Genomic DNA, 17,706 nt, shown 5'->3' on the forward strand with positions numbered 1-17,706 from the left:
TAAAAACACATTTACTGAAAAAAGAAGGCCAAAATAAGGCCAAAATAAGAGCCAAGGTGGCGCAGTGGTTAAATGCAGCACTGCAGGCTACTGCTAGATCAGCAGGTCAGCAGTTCAAATCTCACCAGCTCAGGGTTGACTCAGCCTTCCATCCTTCCGAGGTGGGTAAAATGAGGACCCGGATTGTTGGGGGCAATATGCTGACTCTGTAAACCGCTTAGAGAGGCCTGAAAGGCCTATGAAGCAGTATATAAGTCTACTGCTATTGCTATTGAAAATCAGCTGGTCAGTGCGCACAGGTGCGCTGGAGCTGACAGGGCAACGCCTTGCGTGCCCTAACAAATGGCTCCGCGTGTCACCTGTGGCACGCGTGCCATAGGTTCGCCATCACTGTTATATACCAAAACAGTTATAGGTAATCTTTGACTTGCTTACTCATCGTTCAAAGTTACCACACAGATCCGGAAAAATCTGCAAACTTACACGCCAAATTATGGTTTTTGTAAACCAAATTGACAAACATTTATAAACCAGGTTCAGAGTTACGACGCCCCCATTCCTGTGTTCACGGGGTTTTTAACGCACGTGTCAACCCAGATGCCAACCTGGCTGACGCCATTTTTACGACTTTATAGAGTTGCCAAAAGAGAGGGGCGGGGTGAGATTAGCTGGGGTTTTGTAGTCAAAACAAAACGTTTCCCTGTGGGAACCAAGGACATTGCAACAGGTGGCGGGGAAGAGGAGGAGTAGAGTAACTAAGCAACCAGCCAGCACCTCCATTGGACAATGTGACTGATGATGGGGGGGGGGGGCTTTCACTTTTTAGTTAGGTGAAAACCGTGGGAACTTTCAGAGTTGTTTTTTTCGCCAGTCGTGCCCATAAGATGGATCCAATAAATTGTTCTTCGAGGAATCTAGCTGCCTCGGAGTTCTGATTTCAATGGGTGCATTATTTGGACAGCTGACAGCGTGTTCCAGTCGCCCAATTCTTTTCACTTGGTTTATACGTCCCCTTAATTTTTGGGGTCCTATCAAAACTATCCGTACTGGCCCTTTGGGGACGAATTAAAAACAGAAAATGATTAACACCTAATTAACTATGATAATAATAATGAAAGGATAACCTTAATTAGTAAAATAAACTGGATATAAATTGTAATCTGGGACTTAGGGAAAAGACCTATAAATCTTATTAATAAATTTCTGTTTAGAGCTGGTTATAAGGGCATAATCTCTTTTGGGCCTGAGGAGAGGTGAGGTGAGATAAATAGTAAATAATTTTTAGTAAACTACAATAATAACAAGGAAATGTTAATGGATAATATTTAATGATATATATATAGGTGTGTTGTACTAGTAAAAGCAAATTGGACAGTAGCGTTAATTTGTGAGTTAGGGGGGAAAAAGAGAGGGAATGTTAGATATCCTACCAACTGACTTTCTTTTAGAATATGTTATAAAAATGTAAAGTTATGGTAGACTCATTGAGATTGCGAAAATAAGCCAGTAGGTGGTTGTATCTTCAAATATAAATGATTTTAGATAAAAACACGTTTAAGTAATTGTAATTAAATGAAAATTGTGGTACTGTGATAGTAAAATACATAAACTCTAAAATGTACAGCTCAGTTTGAATGGAGTATATGTAATGATTGTGGAAGAAACGCACGAAATGTATCTGTAACCAATTGACACGCTTTCTACAAGATGTAAAGAAAGATGGTTTTTTTCTTGTGTTTTTGTTTAATAAAAACAATATCTTTTTTTTTTTAAAAACAGAAAACGATGCAGACCAAATTGATTCGGCACCAGACGGGCGTAAAAACCTAACCCAGTGATGGCGAATCTGTGGCTCTCCAGCCATCAGCTGATTTTTCGCCCTTCAGGAGCGCTGGGAGAGGCTGTTTTCGCCCTCCTCGGGCTCCAGGAAAGCCTCCGGAGGTTGGGCTGAAAACAGGCCCAACGGCCCAACCGGAAGTTCGGGAACAAACTTCCGCTTGGGCCATTGGGCCTATTTTTCGCCCTCCCCAGGCTCCGGAGGCTTTCCTGATGTGGTGGGGGGGGGGTCACGCATGCATGCGCAGAGAGGGGTGAAGTGGTGTAAGTGCGCGCGCAATAGCATGCACACGCACAAGTTTGGCATGCCGTAAGAAAAAAGGTTTGCCCTCACTGCCCTAAGCAAACTTGTGTTTCATAACGACTGTTTTTGTGCACAGCCATTGTGGGTGAACACAATATTCCCACAAAAAGAACAAGGATACCAGGCGAAAACATTCCGATATGTTTTAATGCACAAAAAACAAAAAAAAAGCAATTTTCCTGAATGGACAGGGAATTTCATGTGGAAGGGGACTCCAGGAGGGAAGAGATAAACCAGGAATGTGTTTTTCTTTAAAAAAGAAAAGGAAAGGTTTCAAAACATACAAGATCAAAAACTATTGCTATCAGAGGAACAACAATTTTAAATAAAGTTTGTTTAGGCGATGTTTTTATACTACTACAGCGAGGAGGAGCCTGCAATTAAACCCCTTCCCTTCCCCCCCAAAAGCTTCTTTCATACTCTTTAGGTCTGTCCGCCCTTTTAGGAAATTAATCGGTTGCTTAAACACATTTCCCCCCACACAAACACACGCGCGCTCCCTTATTCCTTCCTGGATTTTAGCATAACTCTTCTACGGACTTGAAAGCACGGTTGTTTAAAAGTCCAAAGAAGAAACACACAAACAAAAAAACTTCCAAAGAGAGAAGGGGGAGGGGGAGGGGAAGCAACCCGTGAGAACGGTACCTTATTTCAATTTTTCCCCCCCAAAAAAAAGCCTTTTGACAAGATGGCCTTGGAAAGCTTCCCCTGCCTGGTTCTCAATCCCACTTTCCCTCCAACCAGAGTTTCGAAGGATGTGCCGCTTTCTAACCGGTCTGGGAGGGGGGGGTTGGGGGACTCCGTTCTTGGTCCTCTTCTTGAAGATACAATGCCTAGCAGAAGATTCCTATAGAAGAATGAATGGGGCACCAAAAAAATGGGGTTTTAAACCCCCAGCGGGTTTTTTTTTTTCCTGGTAGAAAAATAGATGGCGCTCTTTAAATAGCGAGGAGAGAGAGGGGGAGAACGAGAAGTGGAGGAGGAGGAGGAGGAAGAGGAGGAGGAAGAACAGGAAAAGGAGGAAGAAGAAGAGGAGGAAGAAGAGAGGGAGGAGGAACAAGAGAGGGAGGAGGAAGAAGAGAGGGAGGAGGAAGAAGAGAGGGAGGAGGAAGAAGAGAGAGAGGTGGAAGAAGAGGAAAAAGAGGAGGAGGAAGAAGAGGAAGAGGAGAACAAGAGGAAGAGGGGGAAGAAGAAGAGGGGAGGAAGAAGAGGAGGAAGAGGAGGAGGAGGAAGAGGGGGAGGAAGAAGAGGAAGAAAAAGAGGAGGAAGAGGAGGAGGAGAAAGAGGAGAAAAAAGAAGAGGGGAGGAGGAAAACAAGAAGAGGAGGCGGAGGAGGAAGAACAGGAGGGGGGAAGAAGAAGAGGAGGAGGAGGGAGAGGAGGAGGAGGAAGAGGGGGAGGAAGAGGAGGAAGAAGAGGAGGAAGAGGAAGAAAAAGAAGAGAAAGAAGAGGAGGAGGAGAAGAGAAGGAGAAAGAGGAGGAAAAAGAAGAGGAGGGGAGGAGGAAAACAAGAAGGAGAGGAGGCGGAGGAGGAAGAACAGGAGGGGGGAAGAAGAAGAGGAGGAGGAGGAGGGAGAGGAGGAGGAGGAGGGGAGAAGCAGATTGTGAATTTAAGTAGGCAAGCTGAATATTAGAAAACATTCTGGGTCCCTGGGAGGGCCCACCGGCCAGAAGCTTTTCAAAGGAATTGGGAGAAAAACAAACAAACATCTGGGGACTTCAGACAGCAGGGGAAACATCTGCCTGTCAGCTGGGACCATTGAGTTCCTGGAGTTCGCTCTCAAGAAGGGCGAAGCTGCTATACAAAACATCTCCCAGGCAGTCCGTTGTCCTGGGGACTGGTCAGCTGTCAGGGTGGCACATGGCCTGGGGCAAATAGGCTACCCAGCTCTCTCTCTCGGCCGATGCTGTGGGCAGGAGGGGAGAGCCAAGAAGGGTCCTTTTGGCCCAAGGCCTCCTTTGATCCCGCGGCTCTCCTCTTCCTAGAAGGTGTTCTTGATCTTGGCGGCCACCAGCAGCAGGATCTCGCCAATCTTGCTCTGCCAATTGCTGATGTCCTTGGAGACCTCGCACCAGAGCTCCCCGTGCCGCGGCTCGGCGTTCTCGCAACGCTTCCTCGCCTCTTCCTGCTGTTCCTGCATCGGCATGAAAGAAAGGGGGAGGCGGAGCTTGTTTTATCCGTACGGGGTTTTATAATGTTTGAAATTGTATTTTTATCCTGCCTTTATTACTTTATAAGGTAACTAGTTGCTAACCCGGGTATTTATTTATAGGGGGCAAATGTCTGGACCAAACGTAATTTCTAATGTCGGATTACCAGAGGGAGCCCCATGGTGGAGTACTTTGAAGCTGTTACCATGGCAACTCCACTATGCTGTACAGTAGAAGCCATTTTAAGGCACAACAGGCTGTATCTTAACAAAACCTACACCCTGAGAGGTTTTAGGGGTGACTTACCCCCAAAGTATTTGTTTCCAGAGAGTAAGTCATTTGTGTACCAAGTTTGGTTGAAATTGCTCAAGGCGATCCACAGTTATAATGGAACACACACACACGTTTATTTTTGTGTGTGTACGTACGTACGTACGTACGTACGTACATACATACATACATACATACATACATACATATATATATATGTTATATTTATGCTGATAAATAAATAAAGGGAGACTAGTATAGATCTATTTCAAGCTATTTAGCTCTCATCAGCTAGCCATACCCATGCTGGGAATCGAACCTGTGCTCTATTGCCTCTAACGCAGATGTGTTAACCATTGAGCTACAGAGCTCGACTCCTTATCAGCCAGCCAGGGTGAGAGGTATATATTTAAAGTCACAACCCCTGGTATGCCCAAATATGGGAGGAAGGTCACACTTCCACTCTCTGTCTTCGGCTCGTCACAAGAGACCATCCAGACAGAAACCCAATATTTTTTACTGTTGCCTTTTTTGTTACATTTGTTATATTTATGCTGATAAATAAATAGATCTATACTAGTCTCCCTTTATTTATTTATATATCCATACATACACACACACATACATATATATATATATACACACATACTTACATTACACACACACATATATATATATATATGCATACATATATATATATATATATATATATATATATATACATACATACATACGTACATACATACATACATATATACATACACACACACACACAAATATATGTCAGATAATGTCGGATAATATCAAGGGGGTAAATATATCTAATACTCCTTCCTACTCCTAGTTTCCCCACAACAACCACCCTGTGAGGTAGGTTGGGCTATGAGTGAGTGACTGGCTAGTTTACCCAGCTGGCTTCCATGCCTAAGGCGGGACTAGAACTCACTGTCACCTGGTGACTGGCCCAAAGTCAGACAACTAGCTTTCATGCCTAAGGTGGGACTAGAACTCCCACTGTCTTGGCCAATGACCCAAAATACCCAGTAGCTTTCGTGCCTAAGGCGGTACTAGAACTCACCATCTCCTGGTGATTGGCCCAAAGTCACCAAGCTGGCTTCCATGCCTAAGGCGGGACTAGAACTCATTGTCACCTGGTGACTGGCCCAAAACCAGCCAACTAGCTTTCATGCCTAAAGCGGTACTAGAACTCATCATGTCCTGGTGATTGGCCCAAAGTCACTAGCCAGCTTCCATGCCTAAGGTGAGACTAGAACTCACCGTCCCCTGGTGACTGGCCCAAAGTCAGACAACTAGCTTTCATGCCCATAATGGGACTAGAACTCCCACTGTCCTGGCCAATGACCCAAAATACCCAGTAACTTTCGTGCCTAAGGCGGTACTAGAACTCACCATCTCCTGGTGATTGGCCCAAAGTCACCTAGCCAGCTCTCCCCGATGAGCACAGTCTCTCCATAAAGTCCCTAGTTAGAGTTACACCGCCTTTTCCTTACCTCGGTGCCGTGCTGAAGCTCAAATTTATAAAAGAACGCCCAAGCATCTCCCAAGTCCGAATCGATCTTCACGGTCCGATGGAACCATTCCCGAGCCTTGGTTATTTTACGTTCGCTCCAGAACAACCTGGAAGGAAGGAAGGAGAAGACAAGATAAGGAGACCAGGAACATCTTTTCTGGTCAAAACAAGAGTCTGGACGAGGATGACTATTTGATTGGGATTGCTATAAGGCAGAAGTCTTCAAAGTTGGCAACTTTAAGACTTGTGGACTTCAACTCCCAGAATTCTCCAGGAGAATTGCCTCCCAACAATATAAGGAGCAAACAGCAAGTTTCACTTTCAATTTCTCCCGATCATCAGCTGTTTCAGGCTGCAGGGATTGCTATAGTTTATAGAAGAGGTAAATTGCTGGGAGGCAGAGGCCAAAGGGTTGTGGCCGGTGGGTGGGGCTACATTCAGTGTATAAGATGCACCCAAATTTTCACCCTCTTTTGGGGGGGGAAGGTGCGTCTTATACTCCGAAAAATACTACTCTTTGTTTTGCTTATTTATATCCATTTATTTGTTCCATTTTCCCCCCCAGTCGATCTGGGCCGGGAGGAGATCGGAGAGCACATTGAGTGCCCATTAAAATAATGGGAAAGGACTACGAGTGCTGTTCTGATGTCAGGGACGGTAACGAAGAGGGACTCCCTGGCATTACCCCAAGCACCCCACGGCATGCTCCGGAATGTTCCCCAGCCGAACGGAAAGGACTAAAGGATCCACTCAGGCTTAATTGCAAACAAAAAATAATAAAAATCTGCTCTGAGCCAACAGAAATGTAACAAGGGCCTCTCTGAACACAGGATGGTGGAGCAGAATAGCAGAGTCGGAAGGGCCCTTGGAGGTCTTCTAGCCCAACCCCCTGCTCAGACAGCAATAGCAATAGCAATAGCAATAGCAGTAGACTTATATACCGCTTCATAGGGCTTTCAGCCCTCTCTAAGCGGTTTACAGAGAGTCAGCATATTGCCCCCAACAACAATCTGGGTCCTCATTTTACCCACCTCGGAAGGATGGAAGGCTGAGTCAACCCTGAGCCGGTGAGATTTGAACCGCTGACCTGCTGATCTAGCAGTAGCCTGCAGTGCTGCATTTAACCACTGCGCCACCTTGTACCCTTGTACCCGTAATGGCAAACCTACGGCACGCCTGCCCAAAGTGGCATGCGAAGATATGTCACCCGGCACGCGTGGCCTTGCCCTGTTTGTCTCCCGGGCGTCTGGCGTGTATGTGCGGACGGCGATCAGCTGTCCTTCGCACGCGTGGCAATGCCGAAAACAGGCATGTGCATACGTGCCGGCCAGCTGAGTGTCAGGTGTGCATCCGTGCCAGAAACCAGACGTTCTGCTTTTCCAGAGCACGATCCATTTGCGCGTGTGGCAGTGCCAAAAAGCAGTATGCGCATGTGCATCAGCCAGCTGATTGTTGGGTACGCTAGAAGCCAGGCGTTTGGCTTTTCCAGAGCGCAGCATCGACAAGTCACATTTCCGCATAACCTTTTTGGCAAACGTTGGACTAGAAGACCTCCAAGGTCCCTTCCAACTCTGCTATTGTATTGTATGTCTAGCCTTACTCCCAATTCAATACAACACAATACAATGAAATAGCAGAGTTGGAAGGGACCTTGGAGGTCTTCTAGTCCAACCCCCTGCCTAGGCAGGAAACCCTATACCGTTCCAGACAAATGGCTATCCAGCATCTTCTTAAAGTCTTGGGGCATTCACAACTTCTGGAGGCAACTTCTGTTCCACTGATTAATTGTTCTAACTGTCAGGAAATTCCTCTTCAGTTCTAAGTTGCTTCTCTCCTTGATTAGTTTCCCCCCATTGCTTCTTGTTCTACACTCAGATGCCTTGGAGAATAGCTTGACTCCCTCTTCTTTGTGGCAACCCCTGAGATATTGAAAGACTGCTATCATGTCTCCCCTGGTCCTTCTTTTCATTAAACTAGACATACCCAGTTCCTGCAACCGTTCTTCATATGTTTTAGCCTCCAGTCCCCTAATCCTCTTTGTTGCTCTTCTCTGCACTCTTTCCAGAGTCTCAGCATCTTTTGCCTTTTGTTTTTTATGTTTTCCCCTCGGCAAAAAACATAGAATACATAGGGTTGAAAGGGACCTTGGAGGACTTCTAGTCCAACCCCTTGAAGGGGAAAAAAAAAACCCTTCCCTCCCACTGAAGGTTTCGTGAGCTGCCTTTTTAATCAAAGGTGTTACACAACATGGCCTGATTCCTTTTCTCAAAATAATCCACCCCACCTTTTCCTTCCTTCCCTGCAGTCTTTCCCCTTCGAAAGGCTGCCTGGTGTGCATTTTTATTTTATTTCATTTTCATCCACAGAAAAGGAAGAAGGATGGGTAGAGTGACCAAGGGCCCTGTGTGTTGTCTTCTCTTTTGTCTTCAAAATAGTAAAACAGCCTTTCTTTCTTTCTTTCTTTCTTTCTTTCTTTCTTTCTTTCTTTCTTTTTCTTTCTTTCTTTCCTCTTTCTCTCTCTTTCTCTTTCTTATTTCTTTCTCTCTCTCTCCCCTCTCTCTCTTTCCCCCGCCTCGCAAACTCCGTTCCTTCTGATTCAGTATGGAGAAGAGAGAACTGAACACTAAACTGAAGAACAGCAAAAACTACAAAAATAAAATTAGTGTTAAATTATCCCGTGCTTACTTTCATCTATTACAGTGTCTCTCAACCTTGACAACTGGAAGATTGATGATACTAAGCTGGCAGGAATAGGCAACACCCTAGAACAGTGTTTCTCAACCTTGGCAACTTGAAGATGTCCGGACTTCAACTCCCAGAATTCCCCAGCCAGCATTCGCTGGCTGGGGAATTCTGGGAGTTGAAGTCCGGACATCTTCAAGTTGCCAAGGTTGAGAAACACTGCCCTAGAAGATAGGCTCAAGATCCAGATGGATCTAGACAGACTTGAACCCTGGGCCTTATCTAACAAAATGAAATTCAATGTAGAGAAATGAAAAGTCTTACACTTAGGCAAAAAAAATCCAAAACCAAATACAGATTGGGTGAAACCAGGCTTAGTAGCAATGACTGGGAGAGGCATCTTGGGAGTCTTAGTGGACAACTAGCTAAATATGAGCCAGCAGTGTGCAGCGGCAGCTAAAAAAGCCAACAGAATTCCAACTTACATTAACAAAGGGATACAATCAAGACCAAGTGAGGTACTAATACCACTCTATAAAGCCACACCTAGAGTACTGCATCCAGTTTTGGTCACCGCATTATAAAAAAAGAGGTTGAGACTCTAGAAAAAGTGCAGAGAAGAGCAACCAGGATGTTTAGGGGACTGGAGGCTAAAACATATGAAGAACATTTGCAGGAACTGGGCATGGCTGGTCTAGTGAAGAGAAGGACCAGGGGAGACAGGAGAGCAGTCTTCCAATATTGGAGGGGCTGCCACGGAGAGGAGGGGGTTAAGCTGCTTTCTAAAGCACCTGGAAGGCCAGACAAGGAATAACGGAGGGAAACTGATCAAGGAGGAATTTCCTGACAGTGAGAACAGTCAACCCATGGAACAGAAGTTGCCTTCAGAAGTTGTGGGAGCTTCATCCCTGGAGGCTTTCAAGAAGAGACTGGACTGCCATCTGTCAGAAATGGTGTAGGGCCTCCTGCTTGAGTGGGGGGGGGGGTTGGGCTAGATAACCTACAGGGTCCCTTCTAACTCTTGTTAATCTCTTACGCGTGGACTTCAACTCCCAGAATTCCCCAGCCAGCAATTGCCAGAAGTTGAAGTCCAGGCATCTTCCAGTTGGCATGGCTGAGAAACAGTGAAGTGGCCCAACCAGCTGCCCTGTGTAGGAAAGCTGGGGAATTCTGGGAGTTGAAGTTCACGCACCTTTAAACTGCCAAGGTTGAGAAACACTGGCCTAGCCTCTCAGCCTTTTGCAAATATTCCTTTGGACCTTTTTTTAAAGAGAGATTCTGGACTGTGCATCCGGAATAATACCTGCTTGAGGGGGCATATTCAGCCTCCTTAAAATAAGCAGGCATGATGACTTGATCTCTAGGCTGGAATACTGCAATGTGCTCTACGTGGGGCTGCCCTTGAAGAGCATCCGGCGACTTCAGCTAGTCCAGAATGCGGCCGCGCGAGTGATCGTGGGCGCACCGCGGTTCGCCCACATAACACCGATCCTCCGTGAGCTGCGCTGGCTACCTGTTGATCTCCGGGTGCGCTTCAAGGTGCTACTTACCATTCATAAAGCCCTCCATGGTAGTGGATCTGACTATTTGAGAGACCGCCTTCTGCCGATTACCTCCCTTCGTCCCATCAGATCGCATAGAGTAGGCCTCCTCCGAATTCCATCCACCAGTCAGTGCCGACTGGCGACTACGCGGAGGAGAGCCTTCTCAGTAGCAGCTCCGACGCTTTGGAACGATCTCCCCATGGAGATTCGTACCCTCACCACCGTCCAGACCTTCTGCACAGCCCTCAAGTTCTGGCTATCCCGTCAGGCCTGGGGATAAGACCCTAATCTCGCCCCACCCGAATGCTGAATGAATGTTGTGTTTTATTGTTTTATTTTATTATACTCCACATTTTCTTTTTGTGTTTTGTCTTGCACTCCCTTCCTACAAATTGTAAGCCGCCCTGAGTCCCCTCAGGGAAAAGGGCGGCCTATAAATGTCAAATAAAATGGGGAAAAAAAATGACTTACTTGGCTACGGCCAGGAGGACGTGAGGATCGTGTTCACACTTCTTCAGGGCGTCCACGCTCTTGGTCTTACGTTGAGGTCTGGCTTCTAAAAAGATGGCTTCCGACCACAGAATTCCTAAAAGGCAGAAGAGGCAGAAGTCAAAACTGACCCAGGAGGGGTCATGGGGAATTTGCCCCATCCGGTTAGCCACGGTCAAGGGAATCGTAATTTGTCAGCCACGGCATCTTTTACAATCGATACAACCTATAATTGTAATAGGCAGGCCACATTGTGGTGCTGTGTTGAGAACTACCTGTCCTTTTATTTTAAAATGGAAAAGGAATTGAGTAGAGTAGAATATGAATATAGAATTAGAATTGAAAATAGAAGAGAGTAGAGTATAATGGAATGGAATAGAATAAGAAACAGAATAGAGTATTGTAGAGTATTGCAGAGTAGAGTAGAGTAGAATAAAATTAGAATAGAAAATATAATAGAGTAGAGAAGAGTATAATTGAATGGAATGGAATAAGGAGTAGAGTAGAGTAGGGTAGGGTAGGGTAGAGTAGGGTAGAGTAGAATAAAATTAGAATAGAAAATATAATAGAGTAGCGAAGAGTATAATTGAATGGAATGGAATAAGGAGTAGAGTAGAGTAGGGTAGAGTGGAGTGGAGTAGAATAGAATTAGAATTAGAATATAGAATATAGAATATAGAATATAGAATTAGAAGAGAAAATAGAATAGAGAGTAGAGTATAATAGAATGGAATGGAATAAGGACTAGAGTTTTATAGAGTAGAATAGAGTAGAATAGAATTAGAATATAGAATTAGAATAGAAAATATAATAGAGTATAATGGAATGGAATGGAATAAGGAATAAAGTAGAGTAGAAGAGAGTAGAGTAGAGACGAGAGTAGAAGAAAAGAGAATAACAGAATTGAAAGGGACCTTGGAGGTTTTCTAGTCCAACCCCCTGATTAGGCAGGAAACCCTACACCACTTCAGACAAATGGTTGTCCAATCTCTTCTTAAAAGCTTCCAGTGTTGGAGCATTCACAACTTCTGGAGGCAAGTTGTTCCACTGATTAATTGTTCTAACTGTCAGGAAATTTCTCCTCAGTTCTAAGTTGCTTCTCTCCTTGATTAGTTTCCACCCATTGCTTCTTGTTCTACCCTCAGGTGCCTTGGAGAATAGTTTGACTCCCTCTTCTTTGTGGCAACTCCTGAGATATTGGAAGACTGCTATCCTCTCTCCCCTAGTCCTTCTTTTCATTAAACTAGACATACCCAGTTCCTGAAACCAATCTCTATATGGTTTAGCCTCCAGTCCCCTAATCCTCTTTGTTGCTCTTCTCTGCACTCTTTCTAGAGTCTCCACATCTTTTCTACATCGTGGTGACCAAAACTGAATGCAGTATTTCAAATGTGGCCTTACCAAGACCTTATAAAGTGGTGTTAACATTTTATTGTTAACTATCTGATAACCTGGCGTTGCCCGGGTATTGATTTATCCTAATCCATACCTTTGTCCTCAAAAATAATCCCGGACCAAACATAATTTCTAATGTTGGATTTTCCCCCTTACCAGATGGAGCCCCCCTGTGGAGTACCATGAATCCGTTACCATGGCAACTCCACTGCACTGTACGGTAGAAGCCATTTTACAGCAGTATAGTAGAAGCCATTGTAAGGCACAACAGGCTGCATCTTAACGGAACACACCCCTTGAGGGGTTTTATGGGTGTCTTACCCCCACAGTATTTTGTCTCCAGAGAGGAAGCCATCTGGGTTCCAAGTTTGGGGTTGAGCAAAGTTGCAAAATCGGAATGACGTTTTCCGTACCTGAATTGGGACACTCCTGCAGTGCTTTGGCCATCAAGGTGTTTGCGATGTTCTTCAGCCCAGCTCTGTACTCCAACCGCACCGATTCCAGCCTACAGTAGGAAGAAGCACCAGGTTTTAGCTAGCAAAGGTGGAAGAGAGCAAGGCTTTCGGCCAACCTCCATAAGATGCTGGCTGGGGAATTCTGGGAGTTGAAGTCCACCCATCTTAAAGGGGTCAAGTTTGAAAAACAGTTTTAGCTTTTGTAAACTGTTTTCAGTCCGCCAGGTTTAAAGTTGCCAAGGTTGGAGACCCACACCCGAGAGTCAACAACAACCAGCGGAGTAAAAGGGACTCCTTCACAGGTCAATCAACATGAAAGTTAAACTTCAAAGCCCTCCGTTAATCATCTATTATTGCATTTCATTCAAAGAGCGTCTGCCACAGCTTCATTGATAAGACTTTCCTCCTTACCACAAATCTTGGTTCTTGGGATTCTTCAGACGAGATTTCTCCAGGATGGCTCTGGCCCGGGTGAGCTGACCGACTTTCTCCTCCAGCCTGGACAGCAGGAGCCAAAGGGGGATGGAACCGGGGCATTTTTTCAGCTGTTGGGAAGCAAAGACGGAGGGAAAATGTTGTACAGGGAGTTCTTGACTTACCTGTTGTGGCTGTCCAGCAGAGCTGGCAGCAGATTCGGACAGTGAGGAGGTTGGGGAGGAAGATGGGCCAGTCCTGGAGTCTGGGGAAGGCTCCGATGAGGGCTCTGTGAGGGGGCCAGGGCCGTCTGACAGCTATTTGCTGTCTTCAGAGTCGGACATCAGTGGGGCAGAAGAACAGCTGGAGCCTGTTCCCAGTGTGCACAAGGACAGAGTGGCCAGACGAAAGGAACAACTAAGGAACAGAGGTTGACTTGGGAGTAAGGCCACAGGTGGACGGTGAATGGCCCCTCCCAGAGGGAATAAAAGAGGAGCGAAAGGGGAATGGAGTTCGCAGGAGACCATTAGTTCGTTCCTGCATTCTTGCCAAGTATTGTGGCATCTGAAAGATATCGGCCTGGCAGTCACCAAGCCTGATAAAGGTCAGTAATTGGGAACTATCTTGAAAGGCTGTGGGAGAGGAAAGACTTGGCTGGAGAGGAATTCGCTGTAAATTAAATAAAAGGGATTTATCGGGACGAGGACTCGGCTTAGTGCTGCTGGGGAAGCCTCGGTCAGAACATTTCCATCATTTCTTTAGTGACAGAAGTTACAAGGGATCTGGGGGGGGGGGTGACTTATGCCCATTTTTCATAAGTTGCATGGTCATGTGATCAACATTCAGACGCGGGCTCAGATGTATGACAGTTGCAGACTCTTGGGATCATGTGATCAACTTTTGCGACCTTCGGACGAGCAAAGTCATTGGGGAAGCTACGCTTAACAATCAAGTTACTAACTTCATAACTGCAGTGATTCCTCAATGTAGGAGATTGTCTTATTATTTCCACTTTCTGGCAAAAAAATAAAACTCGCTCACTGTGGGCAGTGGTTTCACTTAATGGCCATGGTGTTCTCTCAATAACCACTGTGTTTGCTTTATGACTGCTACATTCGCTAAAGGACTAGCTATGTCTAGTTTAATGAAAAGAAGGACCAGGGGTGACGTGATAGCAGTTTTCCAATATCTCAGGGGTTTCCACAAAGAAGAGGGAGTCAAACTATTCTCCAAAGCACCTGAGGGCAGAACAAGAAGCAATGGGCGGAAACTAATCAAGGAGAGAAGCAACTTAGAACTGAGGAGAAACTTCCTGACAGTGAGAACAATGAATCAGTGGAACATAATTTGCCTCCAGACATTATGAATGCCCCAACACTGGAAGTTTTTAAGAAGATGTCAGACAACAATTTGTCTGAAAAGGTATAGGGTTTCCTGACTGAGCAGGGGGTTGGACTAGAAGACCTCCAAGGTCCCTTCCAACTCTGCTATTGCATTGTACCTCCAAGATCCCTTCAAACTGTTATTCTGTTATAAAACATAGTGATTTTTGGGTGCACTTTTGCAATTACATTTGTGATTGTGATTTGGCCTATCAAGCACAGGTTTTGTAAATATTTTCCTTCGAAGAATATAGAATAACAGAGTTGGAGGGGACTTTGGAGGTCTTCCACTCCAACCCCCTATAGGAAAACCTATACCTTTTCACATAAATAGTTCTCCAATCTCTTCTGGAAAGCTTCCAGTGATGAAGTACCCACAACTTCTGGAGGCAAGTTGATCCACTGATTCTGTCAGGAAATTTCTCCTTAGGTCTAAGTTGCTTCTCTCCTTGAATAGTTTCCACACATTGCTTCTTCTCCTGCCTTCTGGCGCTTTGGAGAATAGTTGGACTCCCTCTTCTTTGGGGCAACCCCTGAGATATTGGAAGACTGCTATCACATCTCCCCTAGTCCTTCTTTTCATTAAACTAGACATACCCAGTTCCTGCAACCGTTCTTCATATGTTTTAGCCTCCAGTCTTCTAATCCTCTTTTTTGCTCTTCTCTGCACTCTTTCTAGAGTCTCCACATCTTTTCTACATCGTGGCGACCAAAACTGAATGCAAATATTCCAAGTGTGGCCTTACCAAGGCCTTATAAAGTGGTATTAACCCTTCACGTGATCTTGATTCTCTCCCTCTGTTTATGCAGCCTAGAACTGTGTTGGCTTTTTTGGCAGCTGCTGCACACGGCTGGCTCCTTTTTAAATAGTTGTCCCTTAGGACTCCAAGATCCCTCTCACATAAAATTCTATTCTATTCTACTACCCCACACACAGAGACAAATACATTTTGAGACAGCCTGCGGTCTTTTTTTAGAAAACTAGAGAGTCTTACTCCTTGGTTATAAGCATCCCGGGCTTTTTCGATCAGCTCCTCCTGCTCTTCGATCTGCCCTTTCATCATCCAGAGCTTGGGGAAGTCTTCATAATGCTTCAGGGCCTCCTCGCAGAGTTCCTGCGCCGCGGCAATATTCCCGAGCACCCACTCGAGTTTGACGGACTTCATAAAGACCTGGAAACAAGAAGCAAGGACCTTCGACACAAATCCAGGAGTATCCCCACCTTCCAAGACATTTTAGGTCCACCCAAACGCCCACCAGAGGTTTTCGGGACGACCACTGTGCCGAACAGGGTCTACTCAACTACGCTGACTGTAATCAGTGGCGGGCTGCTGGGGGTTCACAGGGATTCAGGGGAACCTCTAGCTAAGATTCTGTACAGTTCGGAGAACCCCCAAATCCCACTCCTGGCTGGCCATGCCCACCCCGCCCCTCCCAGAAGCCCCCACGCGGCCTGTTTTGGATGCAGGGTAAGTGCAGGGCACACACGAAGGCTCAGGGAGAGTGAAAAATGGGTGTCCCGGAAGTTTGGGGAGGGTGAAAAATGGGCCCACTGGAAGTTTGGGGAGGGTGAAAAATGGGTCTACGGGAAGTTTGGGGAGGGTTAAAAACAGGCCTACTGGAGGTTTGGGGAGTGTGAAAAACAGGCCTACGGGAAGTTTGGTGAGGGTGAAAAACAGGCCCACTGAAGTTTGGGAAGGATGAAAAACGGGCCCACTGGAAGTTTGGGGAGGGTGAAAAACGGGCTACGGGAAGTTTGGGGAGGGTGAAAAACGGACCTACGGGAAGTTTGGGGAGGGTGAAAAACAGGCCCACTGAAGTTTGGGAAGGATGAAAAACGGGCCCACTGGAAGTTTGGGGAGGGTGAAAAACGGGCCCACTGGAAGTTTGGGGAGGGTGAAAAATGGGTCTACGGGAAGTTTGGGGAGGGTTAAAAACAGGCCTACTGGAGGTTTGGGGAGTGTGAAAAACAGGCCTACGGGAAGTTTGGTGAGGGTGAAAAACAGGCCCACTGAAGTTTGGGAAGGATGAAAAACGGGCCCACTGGAAGTTTGGGGAGGGTGAAAAACGGGCTACGGGAAGTTTGGGGAGGGTGAAAAACGGACCTACGGGAAGTTTGGGGAGGGTGAAAAACAGGCCTACGGGAAGTTTGGTGAGGGTGAAAAACAGGCCCACTGAAGTTTGGGGAGGGTGAAAAACGGGCCCACTGGAAGTTTGGGGAGGGTTAAAAACAGGCCTACTGGAGGTTTGGGGAGGGTGAAAAACAGGCCTACAGGAAGTTTGGGGAGGGTGAAAAACGGGCCCACTGGAAGTTTGGGGAGGGTGAAAAACAGGCCTACGGGAAGTTTGGGAAGAATGAAAAACGGGCCCACTGGAAGTTTGGGGAGGGTGAAAAACGGGCTACGGGAAGTTTGGGGAGGGTGAAAAACGGGCTACGGGAAGTTTGGGGAGGGTGAAAAACGGGCGTACTGAAAGTTCAGGAAGGCCAGAAAAAGGCCCATTTCTGGCCTCTCGAGGGCCTCTGGAGCCTGGGGAAGCCCTTTTCACCCTCCCGGAGGCTTGAGAAAAGCTTCTGGATCCCAGGGGGAAAACGCCACCCTCCCCCATGGTGCAGGAAGCCGACTAGGCCACACCCACCATGGCCATGCCCACCCAGCAACCAGGCAGAGAACCCGTTGCTAAAAAGTTTGAAGCCCACCCCTGACTGTAATAGCATAGCAGCTTGTTTCAAGTTGCTCCTAACCTACCCCTGGGGCTCTTAGAAAGGAAAAGAAACGGTAAGATTATTAGCAATAGTATGGATTTTATCTACTTAGCAATGTTATGGGGCGGAAATGAGAAAAAATGAACTACCAATTTGTAAAATAACAAAATAATTGTAATAGTTATGGCATGGGAGTTAATTTGCTCTAGTGATTAAGGTAACATTAAGGTAACTTTGAGTTCTAGTCCTGCCTTAGCCATGGAAGCCAATTAGTTGATTTTGGGCGAATCACTAGGTGACTATGAGTTCGAGTCCCGCCTTAGGCATGAAAGCCGGCTGGGAGACTTTGGGCCAATCACCAGGTGACTATGAATTCTAGTCCCGCCTTAGGCACGAAAGCCGGCTGGGAGACTTTGGGCCAATCACCAGGTGACTATGAATTCTAGTCCCGCCTTAGGCATGAAAGCCGGCTGGGAGACTTTGGGCCAATCACCAGGTGACTATGAATTCTAGTCCCGCCTTAGGCATGAAAGCCGGCTGGGAGACTTTG

General features: G+C 46.2%; 1 protein-coding gene across 1 annotated transcript in view; it reads right to left on the reverse strand.

Annotated features, from left to right (window-relative positions):
* Positions 1 to 3,573: 3,573 nt before the first annotated feature.
* The window catches only part of PRPF6 (pre-mRNA processing factor 6), a 43,268-nt gene continuing 29,135 nt past the window's right edge, over positions 3,574 to 17,706 (reverse strand). Inside the window, exons 16-21 of the mRNA XM_087720873.1 lie at positions 15,448 to 15,624; positions 13,068 to 13,201; positions 12,615 to 12,706; positions 10,789 to 10,903; positions 6,072 to 6,198; positions 3,574 to 4,274 (exon numbers count right to left, since the gene is read on the reverse strand). Coding sequence (XP_087576999.1) covers positions 4,122 to 4,274; positions 6,072 to 6,198; positions 10,789 to 10,903; positions 12,615 to 12,706; positions 13,068 to 13,201; positions 15,448 to 15,624 — 798 coding nt within the window. The 3' untranslated portion in view covers positions 3,574 to 4,121. The remainder of the gene's footprint in view (positions 4,275 to 6,071; positions 6,199 to 10,788; positions 10,904 to 12,614; positions 12,707 to 13,067; positions 13,202 to 15,447; positions 15,625 to 17,706) is intronic.

Source organism: Thamnophis sirtalis, unplaced genomic scaffold (assembly GCF_051295495.1).
Source record: "Thamnophis sirtalis isolate CommonGarterSnake01/CBP01778 unplaced genomic scaffold, rThaSir2_p1.2 scaffold_7, whole genome shotgun sequence".
NCBI lineage: Eukaryota > Metazoa > Chordata > Lepidosauria > Squamata > Natricidae > Thamnophis > Thamnophis sirtalis.